Here is a 19,536-nt window from a genome sequence, read left to right as displayed (position 1 = left end):
TCAATGCAGGGACGGTTAATGCTGTTTGTGAATGACGCTGGCGTTGTCGTCCGATAACGTCTCATGTGTACTCGACTGGAGACAGAACTGGTGATCGAGCAGGCAAGGCGACATGTCCACACTGAGCATGTCAGGCTACGACAGCGATATGTGGGAGAGCGCTGTGCTGTTGGATAACACCTCCCGGAATGCTGTTCACGAGTGGTAACAGAACAGGTCGACTCACCAAATTGACGAACAAATTTGCGGTCAGGATGCATGGGATAGTCACGAGAGTGCTCCAGCTGTCAAACTAAATCGCACCCCAGACCATAACTCCAGATGTAGGCCCAGTGTGTCTAGCAGGCAGACAGATTGGTTGAAGGCTCTCGACTGGCCTCCTTCTAACCAACACATGGCCACCACTGGCACCGAGGCAGAACCAGCTTTCATCAGAAAATACAACAGATTTCCACTCTGCCCCCCCCTCCCCCCCAATGAGGTCTAATTTCTAACAGATCAAGGGAAAATATTACAAATTGTGGTTTGAAAAGCGTTATTTTCAAAGTAAATTTCCTTCCACGCAAGATGAACTATGTGCGAAAATTTACGATGAATTTCTTAAATCCCAGAGCGCTTGAATCTCATTTAAAAATCAACTCTTTGATAACAAGCCATTTAGAAAAATTTCGAGCCCATAAGATCAGAGATTTATGTTGGTATTAAACATTTTACTGGCACATTTGTGTGATGTATCTTAAAGTGCAAACGCGCAAAAAAGATCAACATTATATGTGAAAGCTTAGCTTCTCTTGTAGCTTATTAATCTTCTCGACAAATATTATATATGAAAGCTTTGATGTTCCTGTAGCAACACTATGTATATTAATTTAAACCATTAACTTTTACTGTGGGTGTTTTTGCCCTAATTAACTGTAATGTTGCTATTGGCTGACTACATCACGTGTCCTATGTTCGGAATATCGGCTGTCATTGGCTTGCTAGATCACGTGACATGAGCTATGACTGCTTACAAAAGCGCATCGCAATGTCCATTTCAATGCTTCGGAAAGTAACATGCGGTGTTTGGTGAAATTCGAATTTGTACTTTCGTAATACGAAAATATTCAACGTATATGTTGCTGCACATCAAAGAACTTTCCAAAACGTGTTTGTTTTCCCTGAGTTTCGTTTTCTAAAGTGCCGCGAAATTCTTAGCCGCTGTATAAAACCATAACCATTCAAATGACTGATAAATTTTACAGTTCCGAGGGAAAATATACTGTCACTTAACACGGAAAAGGTGTATTTTCACCCAGGAGAAAGTGTTTTTCACCTGGGAGAAAGTGTTTTTCACCCAGGAGAAAGTGTTTTTCACCCGGGAGAAAGTGTTTTTCACCCAGGAGAAAGTGTATTTTTAACCTGGAGATCCGGGAAAAATCAGGGAGTATTTTTTTCCTTGTCCACGTATACACCTTGTATTAATCAGATTGCATGCGTATAAAGTATCGTCTCAGTTGTGTGACTTGATTCGTGATTTCCTCTCAGAGAGGTCACAATTCGTAGTGATAGACGGTAAATCAACGAGTAAAACAAAGTGGTTCCGCAAGGTAGTGTCATAGGCCCTCTGATGTTCCTGATTTACATAAATTATCTAGGCGATAATCCGAGTAGCCCCCTTAGATTGTTTGCAGATGACGCTGTCATCTACCGTCTAGTAAAATCATCAGACGATCAAATCCAATTACAAAATGATCTAGAGAGAATTTCTGTATGGTGCGAGAAGTGGCAATTGGCACTAAACAAAGAAAAGTGCGAGGTCAACCACATGGGTACCAGAAGAAATCCGATAAATTTTGGGTATACGATAAATCGCACAAATCTAAGGGCTGTCAATTCGACTAAATACCTAGGAATTACAATTACGAGCAACTTAAATTGGAATGACCACATAGATAATATTGTGGGGAAGGTGAAACAAAGACTGCGCTTTGTTGGCAGAACACTTAAAAGATGCGACAAACCCACTTAAGAGACAGCCTACATTACACTTGTTTGTCCTCTGCTGGAATATTGCTGCTCGGTATGGGGCCCTTACCAGGTAGGATTGACGAAGGACGTGGAAAAAAGTGCAAAGAAGGGCAGCTCGTTTCGTGGTATCGTGCAGTAGGTGTGAAAGTATCACTGATACGATACTCGAGTTGGGGTGGCAGTCACTGAAACTAAGGCGGTTTTCTTTGCGGCAAGATCTATTTACGAAATTTCAATCGCCAACTTTTTCTCCCGAATGCGAAAATATTTTGTTGACACCCACCTAAGTAGGGAGAAATGATTATCATAATAAAATAAGAGAAATCAGAGCTCGAACGGAAAGATGTAGGTGTTCCTTTTTCCCACGCGCCATTCGAGAGTGGAATAGTAGAGAAGTAGTATGAAAATGGTTCGATGAACCCTCTGCCATGTACTTAAGTGTGAATTGCAGAGTAACCATGTACAGGGCTATTACAAATGATTGAAGCGATTTCATAAATTCACTGTAGCTCCATTCATTGACATATGGTCACGACACACTACAGATACGTAGAAAAGCTCATAAAGTTTTGTTCGGCTGAAGCCGTACTTCAGGTTTCTGCCGCCAGAACGCTCGAGAGCGCAGTGAGACAAAATGGCGACAGGAGCCGAGAAAGCGTATGTCGTGCTTGAAATGCACTCACATCAGTCATAACAGTGCAACGACACTTCAGGACGAAGTTCAACAAAGATCCACCAACTGCTAACTCCATTCGGCGATGGTATGCGCAGTTTAAAGCTTCTGGATGCCTCTGTAAGGGGAAATCAACGGGTCGGCCTGCAGTGAGCGAAGAAACGGTTGAACGCGTGCGGGGAAGTTTCACGCGTAGCCCGCGGAAGTCGACGAATAAAGCAAGCAGGGAGCTAAACGTACCACAGCCGACGGTTTGGAAAATCTTACGGAAAAGGCTAAAGCAGAAGCCTTACCGTTTACAATTGCTACAAGCCCTGACACCCGATGACAAAGTCAAACGCTTTGAATTTTCGGCGCGGTTGCAACAGCTCATAGAAGAGGATGCGTTCAGTGCCAAACTTGTTTTCAGTGATGAAGCAACATTTTTTTCTTAATGGCGAAGTGAACAGACACAATGTGCGAATCTGGGCGGTAGAGAATCCTCACGCATTCGTGCAGCAAATTCGCAATTCACCAAAAGTTAACGTGTTTTGTGCAATCTCACCGTTTAAAGTTTACGGCCCCTTTTTCTTCTGCGGAAAAAACGTTACAGTACACGTGTATCTGGACATGCTGGAAAATTGGCTCATGCCACAACTGGAGACCGACAGCGCCGACTTCATCTTTCAACAGGATGGTGCTCCACCGCACTTCCATCATGATGTTCGGCATTTCTTAAACAGGAGATTGGAAAACCGATGGATCGGTCGTGGTGGAGATCATGATCAGCAATTCATGTCATGGCCTTCACGCTCTCCCGACTTAACCCCGTGCGATTTCGTTCTGTGGGGTTATGTGAAAGATTCAGTGTTTAAACCTCCTCTACGAAGAAACGTGCCAGAACTGCGAGCTCGCATCAACGATGCTTTCGAACTCATCGATGGGGACATGCTGCGCCGAGTGTGGGAGGAACTTGATTATCGGCTTGATGTCTGTCGAATCACTAAAGGGCCACATATGGAACATTTGTGAATGCCTAAAAAAACTTTTTGAGGTTTTGTATGTGTGTGCAAAGCATTGTGAAAATATATCTAATAATAAAGTTATTGTAGAGCTGTGAAATCGCTTCAGTCATTTGTAATAACCCTGTAGATGTAGATGAAGAGGTCTCGCTTGACACCACTGAAGTCTCAAATGGCGGTGGTTCGGGGTCGGTGGAAGGCACGCTACAGGGTGTCTGGCTCGGAGCTGTCCTTGAAGTAATCGATTTGTAACAGTTCGTTGTGTCACTGGTGCCAACTGCTGCTAGAATTGCTGCTGCAGATGCAGTGTGATGTGCCAGATCCAGACGCCGAACACGATGGTCTTCCCTCTCGGTAGTGCCACGTGGCCGTTCGGAGCCCGGTCTTCCTGCGACCGTACATTCTCGTGACCACCGCTGCCTGCAGTCATGCGAAGTGGCTAAATTCCTGCCAAGTCTTTCTGCAACATCGCAGAAGTAACACCCAGTTTCCGTCGCCCTATTACACGACTTCGTTCGATCTCAGTGAAGTATTGATAATGGCCTTTTTGTCACCTTAAAAGCATTCTTGACTAACATCAACTCACCACGTCCAGTCTCAAAGATAAGTAACACTCGAGACCTTACAGCGTATATTTAAAGCAAACCTGATTTGCATCCTCATAGTGGCGTTTCTAGCGCCACTCTTGTGCGATTGATGCGAAATCTGAATAGACATCATTTTTCATGTGTAGAAGCAGGCCTACCAACTGTTGTTTCTACATCTACATCCATACTCTGCAAGCCACCTGACGGTGTGTGGCGGAGGGTACCTTGAGTACCTCTATCGGTTCTCCCTTCTATTTCAGTCTCGTATTGTTCGTGGAAAGAAGGATTGTCGGTATGCCTCTGTGTGGGCTCTAATCTCTCTAATTTTATCCTCATCGTCTCTTCGCGAGATATACGTAGGAGAGAGCAATATACTGCTTGACTCCTCGGTGAAGGTATGTTCTCGAAACTTCAACAAAAGCCCGTACCGAGCTACTGAGCGTCTCTCCTGCAGAGTCTTCCACTGGAGTTTATCTATCATCTCCGTAACACTTTCGCGATTACTAAATGATCCTGTAACGAAGCGCGCTGCTCTCCGTTAGATCTTCTCTATCTCTTCTATCAACCCTATCTGGTACGGTTCCCACACTGCTGAGCAGTATTCAAGGAGTGGGTGAACAAGCGTACTGTAACCTACTTCCTTTGTTTTCGGATTGCATTTCCTTAGGATTCTTCCAATGAATCTCAGTCTGGCATCTGCTTTACCGACGATCAATTTTATATGATCATTCCATTTTAAATCACTCCTAATGCGTACTCCCACATAATTTATGGAATTAACTGCTTCCAGTTGCTGACCTGCTATATTGTAGCTAAATGATATGGGATCATTCTTTCTATGTTTTCGCAGCACATTACACTTGTCTACATTGAGATTCAATTGCCATTCCCTGCACCATGCGCCAATTCGCTGCAGATCCTCCTGCATTTCAGTACAATTTTCCATTGTTACAACCTCTCGATATACCACAGCATCATCCGCAAAAAACCTCAGTGAACTTCCGATGTCATCCACAAGGTCATTTATGTATATTGTGAACAGCAACGGTCCTACGACACTCGCCTGCGGCACACCTGAAATCACCCTTACTTCGGAAGACTTCTCTCCATTGAGAATGACATGCTGCGTTCTGTTATCTAGGAACTCTTCAATCCAATTACACAATTGGTCTGATAGTTCATATGCTCTTACTTTGTTCATTAAACGACTGTGGGGAACTGTATCGAACGCATTGCGGAAGTCAAGAAACACGGCGTCTACCTGGGAACCCGTGTCTATGGCCCTCTGTGTCACGTGGACGAATAGCGCGAGCTGGGTTTCACACGATCGTCTTTTTCGAAACCCATGCTGATTCCTACAAAATATTAAGCACCGTACAAGGTTTGAACTCAGATCCTTTTGCTTAGCACCCACACACCTTAACCATTACGCGAACGCAGCTCGTTATGTTTATGTCGCACAACTCCTTAGCAATGCGATTTTTTCCCACCAGTGTGTTTTTGTAGCAAATGAATTATGGCCAATGTTTCTCTACCCACGTTTTTCCACTTTCTGTTACGTGAGTAAACGTGTTACGGCGGTAATCCGCTTCTAAAGTAAACAGCGTGTAAACAGAAGAAAGGGAACGGGTGTCAGGTAGCGAGACTGGGGTGTGACAAGGTGGTGATGAATCGAGACCGCGAGCAACTGACCAGGGGCGGCATGTGTTTACGGGACAGGAATAACGCGGCACGTGCCCGCCGCACCCCAGCAACTGGCTGACAAGGTCGGTGGGCGGGGGGGGGGGGGGGGGGGCGCTGCTCCCGGAAGCTGTGGAGAAGCCGCTACCAAGCGACCGACTCCCCGCGTCGTCTCTTCTCTTTAGGAAACTAAGAAGTCCCAGCGAAAGTTCCAGGTTCCAGACATGTTTCGGCCATCGTTGTGGATTATATACAGTGCGACTTGTCGATGTATGTGGAAGATCAACAGATAATGCTGAGAGAAATCGGAAAAGTGTGAGAATTTTTTTCATGTAAAATGGTGTTTACTGAGGTATCATTACTTCTCGGTAGATCACAAACGACAAATGAGAAGAACATCACTAATTCATATGTATCGCAGGGCCTTCAGGAAGTAAGCTACTCACGTCGCCCCACGCATAGACGATGCTGATCGGGAAGGAAGGCCATCGGCTTCTATCGCAGTCGCCAATGTCCAGGCATCTGGAGGAAAAAATTTTCTACCGAGAAGATCATTCAGTGGCTCTCGAATGGCTCTGTGATGAAAGAGCGGATTTCTACCGTCGAGAAATTCAATACTCGCTAGAAAGACCCAGCCATTGCTAAATAAGTATTTGTGTCACTGTTAAAAGTATAGTGCAGCATTCAACGAAAGTTATCTGGCCTTTCATAATAATGTGTAACTTCCTTTTTGAAATTCCCTCGTTCATCTTTTAAACGAGGCTTGTTGGTCACAAAATGCGCGAAAATTTTCAGTTTTTTGCATTAATTTCAGTTTCAGGCCACAGTCTTCAATAACTGAGCAAACAGTTTAAGTGACAGCGAAGATGTTCTTTAGTTCCAACATGCCTCTTCGTGAAGTTGGTATGTGGTACTTAAAATTTTACATTATGACTGTACCATATCTATGTATGTTTTCTCGATGTGAATGAAAAAAAATGTTTGTACCTAGGTTTTGAATGTTGAAATGTGTGTGAAATCTTATGGGACTTAACTGTTAAGGTCATGAGTCCCTAAGCTTACACACTACTTAACCTAAATTATCCTAAGGACAAACACACACACCCATGCCAGAGGGAGGTCTCGAACCTCCGCCGGGACCAGCCGCACAGTCCATGACTGCAGCGCCTAAGACCGCTCGGCTAACATCGCGTGGCTATGTTTTGAAGATAGACATCATAAATCGAAATTACACTCCTGGAAATTGAAATAAGAACACCGTGAATTCATTGTCCCAGGAAGGGGAAACTTTATTGACACATTCCTGGGGTCAGATACATCACATGATCACACTGACAGAACCACAGGCACATAGACACAGGCAACAGAGCATGCACAATGTCGGCACTAGTACAGTGTATATCCACCTTTCGCAGCAATGCAGGCTGCTATTCTCCCATGGAGACGATCGTAGAGATGCTGGATGTAGTCCTGTGGAACGGCTTGCCATGCCATTTCCACCTGGCGCCTCAGTTGGACCAGCGTTCGTGCTGGACGTGCAGACCGCGTGAGACGACGCTTCATCCAGTCCCAAACATGCTCAATGGGGGACAGATCCGGAGATCTTGCTGGCCAGGATAGTTGACTTACACCTTCTAGAGCACGTTGGGTGGCACGGGATACATGCGGACGTGCATTGTCCTGTTGGAACAGCAAGTTCCCTTGCCGGTCTAGGAATGGTAGAACGATGGGTTCGATGACGGTTTGGATGTACCGTGCACTAGTCAGTGTCCCCTCGACGATCACCAGTGGTGTACGGCCAGTGTAGGAGATCGCTCCCCACACCATGATGCCGGGTGTTGGCCCTGTGTGCCTCGGTCGTATGCAGTCCTGATTGTGGCGCTCACCTGCACGGCGCCAAACACGCATACGACCATCATTGGCACCAAGGCAGAAGCGACTCTCATCGCTGAAGACGACACGTCTCCATTCGTCCCTCCATTCACGCCTGTCGCGACACCACTGGAGGCGGGCTGCACGATGTTGGGGCGTGAGCGGAAGACGGCCTAACGGTGTGCGGGACCGTAGCCCAGCTTCATGGAGACGGTTGCGAATGGTCCTCGCCGATACCCCAGGAGCAACAGTGTCCCTAATTTGCTGGGAAGTGGCGGTGCGGTCCCCTACGGCACTGCGTGGGATCCTACGGTCTTGGCGTGCATCCGTGCGTCGCTGCGGTCCGGTCCCAGGTTGACGGGCACGTGCACCTTCCGCCGACCACTGGCGACAACATCGATGTACTGTGGAGACCTCACGCCCCCACGTGTTGAGCAATTCGGCGGTACGTCCACCCGGCCTCCCGCATGCCCACTATACGCCCTCGCTCAAAGTCCGTCAACTGCACATACGGTTCACGTCCACGCTGTCGCGGCATGCTACCAGTGTTAAAGACTGCGATGGAGCTCCGTATGCCACGGCAAACTGGCTGACACTGACGGCGGCGGTGCACAAATGCTGCGCAGCTAGCGCCATTCGACGGCCAACACCGCGGTTCCTGGCGTGTCCGCTGTGCCGTGCGTGTGATCATTGCTTGTACAGCCCGCTCGCAGTGTCCGGAGCAAGTATGGTGGGTCTGACACACCGGTGTCAATGTGTTCTTTTTTCCATTTCCAGGAGTGTAGTTACCTGGTCTAAAATATTTTGTTCCGTAACTGGAATAAATATGAAAAACATTTTTCGCATCACTGTGAATTTTGGTGTGGCTATGTAGCAACACGTGAAAAAGTTTCAGTAGTGAGCCAAAGTGAAAGAGGGTCGTAGTTTAGTAAACAGCTTGTTTTCTCTGGGCTTGGCTGGCAGTGCCACTGCCGGCCATCAGTAGCAACCAGAGTGTACTGCATTATGAACCGAGAATTTCCCGTGTGGCAGCTTCTTCCAACATCGGCTCTGGGCTACCTCCTCTGGCCACTGACGGTTTCCGAAGATGTTTCGTGCAAATAAATAGCTTTGACGTGAATTATAGACTGAACTGTTGGCGAAACGAAGAAAGCGAAAATGAATTTTCGTCCGAGAATAGTCCATACTTTCTGCTGGCATTTCCATAAGAATCTAAGAGTCGCCCCGTATCACTGTGAGTTATTGTGTGTTATTAAGTACATTGCCTGCCAAAAATGTGAATTACCCACAAGGCATAGTCCGATGTCAATGTAACTTTCTATACGTAAAATCCATCGGCAGATACAGGCTATAAATAAAGTTACAATTCCGTGATGACAGGTATGACGTCCATCAGAGTGCTTTGGTATTGTTTATGTTTAGAGTTGTTACCAGGCCAGGTAGGTTATATAATTGGCGCCAGTAGCGTCAGGTGTTGATTGATTACTTTTGAAGGACACGGAGATAGCGCGAACGCGTGTGAGAGAGCATCATCAGCACCTCTCAGAGTTTGTAAGTGGCCTCATTGTGGATCTCCGTTTGGCCAGCTAGTCGAATAGTACAATATTGAGATTTGTGGGACAATCAGATGTGACTGTGACCCAATGCTGGATTGTATTGGAACGTAGAGGCAGACATATACGTCGCCAAGTTTACGGTCGACCATCTCGGATCACCAAAAATGAGGGTCGCCACATTGTATTCCAACCAAATCGTAACCCTTCACATCTGTGCCTGCCATCCGAGAACAAGTAATGTTTTCCCTGTAATATTCTGTGTCATCCTGCACCATTGATCAGAGACTGGCAGCAGCCAGAGTAAGGATTACAGTCCCAAGTGTCGGCTGTCGTCAGCATCACAACATAAACAGCTGCATTTAGAGTGGTACGTGACCGGGAAATGTGGACTGCTAATCGACAGCGTCGCATAGTGTTCAGCAATAAATTGCGGTTCTGCACTGTCCCAGATGACCATCATCTGCGAGAACTGCGGCGTCTTGGGAAGAGGTCCCATTCTTCAAACGTCTTGAAGAGGCACGACGGTGTTACTCCTAGCGATTTGATGCGGGGAGCCATGAAGTGTGACATCTCATCACGGCTGGTAGTGCCTGGAGGAACTCTGATGGCACAACAGTATGTCACAGACTTCCTGTCTCCTCGTGTGTTACATCTCAAGCGACACTATAATGATGCATTTTTCAATGGAGCAACACTCGTCCACACTTGACACGTGTCTGTGAACTGCCTGCGTGATGTTGAGGTACTCCAATTGCCAGCAAGATCCCCATGTGTGGGAGAAGCTCGGATATAAACACCATCCTAATGTCACTGACCAATATATCAAGGACCAGTTACTACAGTTGTGGACCAGCTTGCCTCAGGAGAGGATACAAGGGCTTTATGGCACCCTTCCCAACCTAGTCAGCGCCTGCATCCAGGCCAGAGAGGTTGCAACGTCCTAAGGGGCGCATACTGGCAAGTTCTTTGCAGATTTGACTCTATACTATGTTCACTGTAATCGTTTCCTTTCCCTTCTCTGTATCCTTCACTTTTTATCAGGTAGTGTATATCTTTGAGTGAACGTTAAACAGAAAACTGAAAACTATGTAAGAGAAACAACTGAAAGTGATGGCGAAACAAAGTCGATGGCATTACATTACTTAATAAGTTATTTGTAAAAAAAAAGTATTGTATAACAGGAGTAAATCTAATGATTGTCTCTAACTAGAAGTCTGTAAATGTATGTGTATGCGAATAAGCTTATTTCAAATTGGTCTAGACCTGTAAATACTTTGACATGTAAAAAGAGATATGTTGTTGTTGTGGTCTTCAGTCCTGAGACTGGTTTGATGCAGCTCTCCATGCTACTCTATCCTGTGCAAGCTTCTTCATCTCCCAGTACCTACTGCAACCTACATCCTTCTGAATCTGCTTAGTGTATTCATCTCTTGGTCTCCCTCTACGATTTTTACCCTCCACGCTGCCCTCCAATGCTAAATTTGTGATCCCTTGATGCCTCAAAACATGTCCTACCAACCGATCCCTTCTTCTAGTCAAGTTGTGCCACAAACTTCTCTTCTCCCCAATCCTATTCAATACCTCCTCATTAGTTACGTGATCTACCCACCTTATCTTCAGCATTCTTCTGTAGCACCACATTTCGAAAGCTTCTATTCTCTTCTTGTCCAAACTGGTTATCGTCCCTGTTTCACTTCCATACATGGCTACACTCCATACAAATACTTTCAGAAACGACTTCCTGACACTTAAATCTATACTCGATGTTAACAAATTTCTCTTCTTCAGAAACGATTTCCTTGCCATTGCCAGTCTACATTTTATATCCTCTCTACTTCGACCATCATCAGTTATTTTACTCCCTAAATAGCAAAACTCCTTTACTACTTTAAGTGTCTCATTTCCTAATCTAATCCCCTCAGCATCACCCGATTTAATTTGACTACATTCCATTATCCTCGTTTTGCTTTTATTGATGTTCATCTTATATCCTCCTTTCAAGACACTGTCCATTCCGTTCAACTGCTCTTCCAAGTCCTTTGCTGTCTCTGACAGAATTACAATGTCATCGGCGAACCTCAAAGTTTTTACTTCTTCTCCATGAATTTTAATACCTACTCCGAATTTTTCTTTTGTTTCCTTTACTGCTTGCTCAATATACAGATTGAATAACATCGGGGAGAGGCTACAACCCTGTCTCACTCCTTTCCCAACCACTGCTTCCCTTTCATGCCCCTCGACTCTTATAACTGCCATCTGGTTTCTGTACAAATTGTAAATAGCCTTTCGCTCCCTGTATTTTACCCCTGCGACCTTCAGAATTTGAAAGACAGATGAATAAAGCTACTACTACTACTACTACTACTACTACTACTACTAAGTCGACAAAACTGACCCTTATGTTAGGTGGTTCGAAGCTCGCAGCGTGCGTGAACAGCTAGTAGTAAAACAGTCGAATTGCACGCTGTCTGCGAATCTAGTGTGATGTGTGAGGTGTCTGTACTTGTAGCGTCAAATTTAGCGAGAGTGTTTACTTACTCCAGTGAGACAAGCCGTAATTCTGGCAGTCACCACAAAGTAATAACTGTGGTAGAAGCTACGGTAACTTGGCACAATTGCAAAGAGTATCATAAACGACGTGCGATACCTAACTGGTCAAGTTACCGTTAAACGTTCGATACCCTAGCACTGGTAAGTACCGTAGTAAATGACAAATTCTAGCTTCCTACAGTAAGATGAGAGGATTTTTATTTTTCTTATTCATCACTCATAACATTCCTTCTACCGGGGAATGTCGGGCACCTGCCGGAGTGGCCGAGCGGTTCTAGTCGCTACAATCTGGAATCGCGCGACCACTACGGTCGCAGGTTCGAATCCTGCCTCGGGCATGGAAGTGTGTGATGTCCTTAGGTTAGTTAGGTTTAAGTAGTTCTAAGTTTTTGGGGACTGGTGACGTCAGAAGTTAAGTCCCATAGTGCTCAGAGCCATTTGAACCATTTTGAATGTCGGGAGATGTCGAAACTGGCACTCTAAAGCCACCTGATTGTAAAACTTGACGAGATGATGGTGCTGTGATGCACATTCTCTTTTTATGAGCATGAAATGAAGGGGCTTCTGGTGCAGACAATAAGTAACTGTGGGTAAGGATTGGGATGCGGGAAATGTTGGGAGATGTTCACGTGGGGAGGGACTGACAGATCGGATGTGGATATTAGGAGACGAATGGGCTGTCAACTGATCAATGAAAGTGTGGGTTGGAGTCTTAATTTGTGAGGCTAGGTTATGGTTGGAATAAAGGGTAGATTTCATTGATGAGTTCGTAGTTCGCAAATGAGAAGGCAATTGAAACTACGTTGGGTGAAGATCCAGAGTTTCGAGATGAACGGAAGTTGGAATGTGTTGGTAGAGGTACTACCGCGGACGAGATTTCTCAAAGGATACTGGAGACTGGGTACTGGGACTCACATTTACGGTAGACGTTGAAGCATAGATGAGCCGGAGGCAGAAAATCAGTGGCCAGACTTTATATTATTGTGAGGAGAGCGGAAACTGACAATTGGATATTATCTTGGCTATTGTCCGGAAGAGGAGGGCGCTGCTTAGTTTGGGCTGACAAGCGTGTTTTCCCGTTGCAGGAGGCGACGACGTGCAGCAGCTGTGCGACGCGGGCGAGGAGGAGTTCCTGGAGATCATGGCTCTGGTGGGCATGGCGTCCAAGCCGCTGCACGTGCGCCGGCTGCAGAAGGCGCTGCAGGAGTGGCTCTCCAACCCTGGTCAGTTTGCGGCCGGCCCTGCCGCCTGCTGGTGCTCTTGCTGTGTGGCCCGCTGCTTTCCTAATCCCCCTGGTGCCTCTTGATGAGCTGCTACATGTTGCTGATAACGGCTTCAGCTCTCATCGTTGCTTCCTCCAGCCGGTAACGCACGTTCATGCGGAGGTACACGATATGGACATAGCTGGTTGGAATCCTGGTGGTAGGGAAAAAATTTGTCACCAGCATCTGGCTGCAAAGGGGAAGGGAAGTGACGACGTACAGTCGCTGATCGTGAGACACTACACTAAGATCTTGCACTAATCCACGCAGTGTCTCATGAACGAGGGCATGTGACACTGTTGATGCAGATCTAACCATGCGACAGCCTCGGTGCTGTGTACCGTATTCCACACTCTTCCATATCTCTCATCTACATTAACTACACGAACAAGTACACGTCAGCCACATACACCTCAGCACGTACCGTTACAACACAGCACTCATATTTCACGAAGAAAAGATGACAACATGCGCGAAGATACAAAGTAATTCCAATTAAGCACCTGAACCTATTCATCGGCGTCTGCCGCACACAAAAGCCATCCTTTTTTTGCTTCTCGCTTTTTTTTCTTGACGTATTCGATTTAAATATCTCACACTCGCCAACATTAAGAAAGTTTTCCAAGTATCCAGCTGGATATTTGCACATTATTTCGACGATTAACAAGTCTCTTTGGGCGACAGTCTTGGGGCTGCCATCGATCGGATCTACAACCGGAATGAATCTGTTTCTACGCATCTAGTCTGCACCCGGTGTTACTATGCGTGACGTGGATTACTGCGTGCATCACCACCGTTTCCCACTTCTCCTGTTTCACCACTCGCTGTTTGCACACGCACGGAGCGACTGTCAATAGGGCTTCTCAAGAGCTGGAATATGTCTGATTTTAGCATCACGGCCATCTCGCGATATATGTGCAGAAGGAAGCAAAGTCATTTTTGATGCTTCTCGGGGCGCAGGCTCTCTGTATTTTACCCATAAACCGCTCAGAAATGCTCAACGACTTTTTGTAGCGTCCGCTACTGGAATTGGATTAACATTTACATGTCGCGCTTATTAAACAACCCGTCACAAAATGCGGTGATCTGTGTATCTTCTCTATCACCATTAGTAATCCCACCTGGTAAGTGCATCAGACTGACAAGCAATACTCGGGAATCCATCGAACGAAGTGTTTTTTCTATGCCGTCTCCTTCTTGAGTCAATTACATTTCACTAGGATTCGCTCAGTGAATTTCACTCTGGCATCCACCTTCCTCATGGGCAGAATTACGTGATCGTTTCACCTTAAATCGCTCCTGGCAGTTACAGCTAGATAGTCGACGGTTATGACTCATTCCACTGATCGATCGCCGATCAAATAATATCGGCACTTTTCGTTCTATCACGCACACTACAATACATTTAGTTTTCTTCAGGGTAATACAGATCTACGCTGATGAATAATTTAATATTCCAGTAAAGACTAGCTAAGTTTTGGTACCCAGTTAGTGTGTTACACATACTTGGGAATGCGCCAATCATGGGCGCTCGAAGTACTCCTCGTGGTGTTAAAAGTTGATATCGAGGTGCTATGAGACAGAAGTGAGGATATTGGAAGTATTATGGCAGTAACCTCGACGAAAGTCCTGCAAGGAGGCTCTATCAGAAGTGAAAGAACCAAACAACAGTGTCGCTCGGCGGGTGGTGTTATTCTCTGCTTGCTTATGGCTTCAGCGCAACCTGCAACCAGTAGCACACCGTAGTAGACATACAGCATAATTGCTCAGTTCGCGGTAGTTGAGTCCGAAAATTGTTGCTCAAGACGAACATTGTGGTATAGTGACCCAGTCCTAGTATTTAGAAATAAATACACTAAAATAAAAAAAAGCGAAAGCTCGGTTTTGGGAGAGGATTGGGATGGAATTAAGCTTGTAGTTTCTAAAGGATCCATACCAGCATTAACTCTAATCGATTTAGGAAAGCTACGGAAAACCCAAATCTTTATGGCTGTATGAAGTTTGTTTTATTTGATTTTAACTTCGTATCCGGGTACCCTTATTGTCACCACAGTTGTTTTGCCTGTTTGCCGCCACTTAAACGAGCATGGACAATCAGAAGCTGCCTGGAATGCTAGACCAGTCCACTGCGTGGATATTTTTTTATTTATTTCTTTTTGTCTTTGGGTAGCAAAGACCACCCAGCCAATAGTAGTGATAAAAGTGCCATGCTAACATAATTGCAATTTTCACAGTAGAAAAATAAAAAGATTTCATCGTTTAAACACATTACTCCACATTGAGCCACGTCATTGTACTCGGGAACTGGCAAATGTTACGAGCAGTGTTCGATCCACCATCGTGCAACATTTGCGTGCAGTGGGAAAGGTTCAAAAATCAGGCGTGTTGGTGCCGCATGCTCAAAGCCAAAATCACAAAAATCAGAGAGTGTTCAGAGCTGCATCTCTGCTTGCTCGTCATCAATTGGCTCGTGAACAACACCGACCATTCCTACCCTGTATCGTTGCTGGTGATGAGAAATGGCGTCTTTATGCTAACATAAGGAAAAGAAAGGAGTGGTTGAGACCGAACAAAGCAGCAATTCCCCGTCCAAAGACCTGCACGCATCCACAAAAGATAATGTTGTACTACGAATTGCATCTCCGTGGCGTGACCATCACTGCTGACCTTTATTGTCAACAACTGAGACGTATTGCAGATGCAGTCCAAGAACAACGACCTGGAAGATTGCGTGAAGTGATGCTACTCCACGAAACGTCCGCCCGCATTCTATTAGACTGACAAGAAACTCTATACAGGAGTTGGGTTGGGAAGTTATTCCGCACCCACCTTATTCACTTGATCTTGCGCCCTCATATTTCCACCTTGTTCGCTCTCTATCGAACAACCTACAAGGAATTTCCTTTCCCGTTTGAAAATGCACTCCGAACATTGCACGATCAATTCTCCGCCCCAAAATTACGCGATTTCTGCAGTCGCGGAATCGAAAAGTTACCCCAGAGGTATAAGACAGTTTGGAATAGTGAAGGAGAACATATTATTGATGACTAAAGTCTTTGTTATGTATATCTGTTGTGTAAACTTCGGGAAGAAACACTACGAAGCAACCTAATACATTTAACCAACGTTGTACACCATAATTGTACATCACCTTTGTGACGAATGCTCAGGCCTGGTGTGGTCGAGAGGAATGTTCGATACGAGTCGTCGGCTTTGGCCAGTGACGTAATGTTAATGCTTGCATATATTCCCAGGTTCCTTGTTAGTTGGCGAGCCAAAGAATTTGAAAGAAAGAAAGACTCTTTGTGATGACGGATTGTTCTGTAGCTTAGTCCGAGGTATACATTTTGTTGGAAGATGACAGTTTGGTTGTGATTTGGCGAAGCCAACGAATGTGAAACGAAATAAATCTGGTTGTGCTAACAGACTGATCTGTAGCTTATCGCGTCTAAAAAAATCGCCAATCACATCACTTTATAGTCACCATATTGTAGAAGGCGTTTGTCGCACGTTTCCTATGTCAGTGGTCAAAGCCGACGACTCGGATCGAACATTTCTCAATATCCGCGTTGGTGCTTATGGATCGTATTGGCGACGTCGGTATGACAGTTTCACGCTCCGGTTTACACCAAGGTTAACAGCCTACTGCAAGGAACAGCTGCTGGTCTGCACGAGATTTGACAGTGTGGAGATTGAAATATTAACGAAATTGATGTCGATATCGTGCAACGATTAATGGCAGACGTCTATTGAAACTTGGCAGGTGATGCATAATTTATAGGCAAATACCTGCATGTGTCTGATCGGTGATAAACAACCAAACAAAAAAGGACTGCTGGTTCGTACGTTGCCACGAAGTGCGGGGCGTATGTTCTCAGCTCTTTTACTTCTCTGGCAGCAGTAGCTGATAGAGCGTGCCTAACAGTTACGTGCGTAATTGAGGATGCTGTTTTTAACTAACTCTATGCGTCTATGGTTGTCAGAGTACCGTGAGATGCGTGGGGAGCGCTCTAGAACGGTTGAAACCTGCAATTTGTTTGCATGATTATGCACAGTAGCGTGACCAACAAACGTGCAGAGCGCTAACACTATACTTAAACATCACTACATGTTATCTGCGCTACTAGAGAAAACTGAATATATATGGGTAGTAAGTTGGTAATTGCTAAGCGGGTCGTAGACTTCTCTCCACTCACTCGTTGACCACTCTGATGTAGCAATAGGAGAAAGAAAAAGAAAAGCTGAAGTTTTAAATTTCGCGTTTGAGAAATCATTCACGCAGGAGAATCGTATAAATGTACCGTCGTTTGACCGTCGCACAGACTCCCGTGTGGAAGACGTAGTAACGGGCATCCCTGGCAGCTGAAGTTGAAGATAAATAAGTCTCCCAGGTCCGGATGGATTCCCAGTTAGATTTTACAGAGATTACTCTACGGCTCTGGCCCCTTACTCAGCTTGCATTTATCGCTGTCTCTCGCCCAGTGCTAAGTACCAAGCGCCGAAAAATAGCGCAGGTGACTCTGGGGTAAACGAACGGACCCGCAAACAGACCAGCATCCTTAACATCAATTTTCTGCAGAATGCTTGAACATATTCTCATTTACAATACAATCAAATCCCAGAGACGGAAAAGCTTCTGTCTACAAATCAGCACGAATTTAGAAAACATCGCTCGTGCAGAACTCAGCTTTCCCTTTTTTGAGATGATGTCTTGCGAACCAGGGATGAAGGGCAATAGGCTGTGTATGTGTAGATTGGACCATGTCATGATCTATACGGCAATGTTCAATTACGGAGCCTTCAAGCTGTACTAAGTGAGCGAGGTACCATTACGGTGGCGTGTCATGTAAACCCTTCTCTATACGGGTTTCTAGTGTAATATACCATTGCTTGTAACAGGAATAATTAAGCAAGTGGGAATCAGTCTTTGAAAGGTAAACTGCACTTCTGCAAATAGTATCGCAAGGAGCGTCCCCTCTTACAGTATTGCACAAGTGTTTGGGATCTATACCACACAGGGGAAATTGAACGTATACAAAGACGAGCTGCTCTAATGGTCACGAATTTGTCTGAGTCAAAGGAGATCGTCACGGAAATAGTGAAAAATCTAAATTGGCATTCTCTTGACGACAGACGAAAATTATACGGCGAAAGTCTATTGAAAACATTTCAAGAACCGGTGTTTAGCGAAGAATGTTAAGGCATTCGTCAGTGCCGTACATATCGTTCCTGTAGAGATCGTGGAGATAAGGTTAGACTAATTACAGCCCGCTCATAGGCCTTTAAGCAGTCGTTATTCCAATTCAGTAAACGACTGGAAACTCTGACATGTGGTAAGTTTCTAAATACGCTCTCCCATGTACTTCACAGTGGTTTACAGATTATGTTGATATAAATGCAAGTTTGTGAACAAAAACATCCAACCGTTTGTTCCAATGTCATTGACACTCCTTTCCATTGTACTAACTGTACTGTTATCCCACATACACCTCAGTCGACGAGCGCAAAGCTATAAGGAGGGTATCGTTTGAATGCCTTCGGCGCGTAAGCTTCCGACTCGAATCCTGCTGGACGTGTCTAGGACGTGTTTGCAAGTACTGCAGCCGAGCAGTGTGTTGAAATGACTGGAGATTACTCTTCCGAGAGGTATTTTGCTTAGAGGGGTGCCGAAAGAGGCGCGTAGAACCACATCATTAGTCTCCATGAAGTCATTACATGCTGGGTCGTTTCTACCAATAGGCAAGACTATGTGGCCGTCAAGGGCGACAAAGGGCGGAAAAATTAATTTCAAGTCAAATAGCGAAAAATGGAGCAAATCATTAAATTACAATGACATTACAGTTTTAACTGAACTGTTACCTGTTGTAAAATAAGAATAACAGAATATGTAAGAATTCTTTTCTGTGTACGCTTCGAGCGCTGATTGGATACTTTTTTTTTTTCATCGAACAATTAGAAATTTAAAATGTGCTAAAACGTAAAAAAACCGCATTGACATTTTAAAAAATTGCTTCCTTTGGCTACCCGGGTTGCCAATAGCCGCTACCGACCCCCGTGCCGATTCGCATTTTTCTCGAATCTGCTTTCATCAATACGCCACCCGGGCCTTTTGAACGCAGTCCGACCTTGATGTTTCCATTATTAATTTTATTGGAATCTTGAATTTTTCGGTAATGTTATTATAGTTTTGCACTGTAATGTACAGAATTAGTCTATACAATATACAGAATTATTATTGCCATTTAGACAAACACAACATCTATGCTTCACTGGGATTAGAACCCGGACCCATTTCGGACGAATGATCAGAAGCCAATCGCTTAGGCCACTGCAGCACTGGGGCGG

General features: G+C 45.2%; 1 protein-coding gene across 1 annotated transcript in view; it reads left to right on the top strand.

Moving 5' to 3' along the window:
- The window catches only part of LOC126204136 (NGFI-A-binding protein homolog), a 456,325-nt gene that overhangs the window by 272,405 nt on the left and 164,384 nt on the right, over nt 1–19,536 (top strand). The window contains exon 3 of the mRNA XM_049938579.1: nt 13,015–13,152. Within this exon, the coding sequence (XP_049794536.1) occupies nt 13,015–13,152 (138 nt within the window). The remainder of the gene's footprint in view (nt 1–13,014; nt 13,153–19,536) is intronic.

The sequence above is a fragment of the Schistocerca nitens genome, chromosome 1, assembly GCF_023898315.1.
Source record: "Schistocerca nitens isolate TAMUIC-IGC-003100 chromosome 1, iqSchNite1.1, whole genome shotgun sequence".
In the NCBI taxonomy this organism is placed as follows: domain Eukaryota; kingdom Metazoa; phylum Arthropoda; class Insecta; order Orthoptera; family Acrididae; genus Schistocerca; species Schistocerca nitens.
Note: the sequence above shows the minus strand (reverse complement) of the source record. Positions and strands in the feature narration are given on the sequence as shown.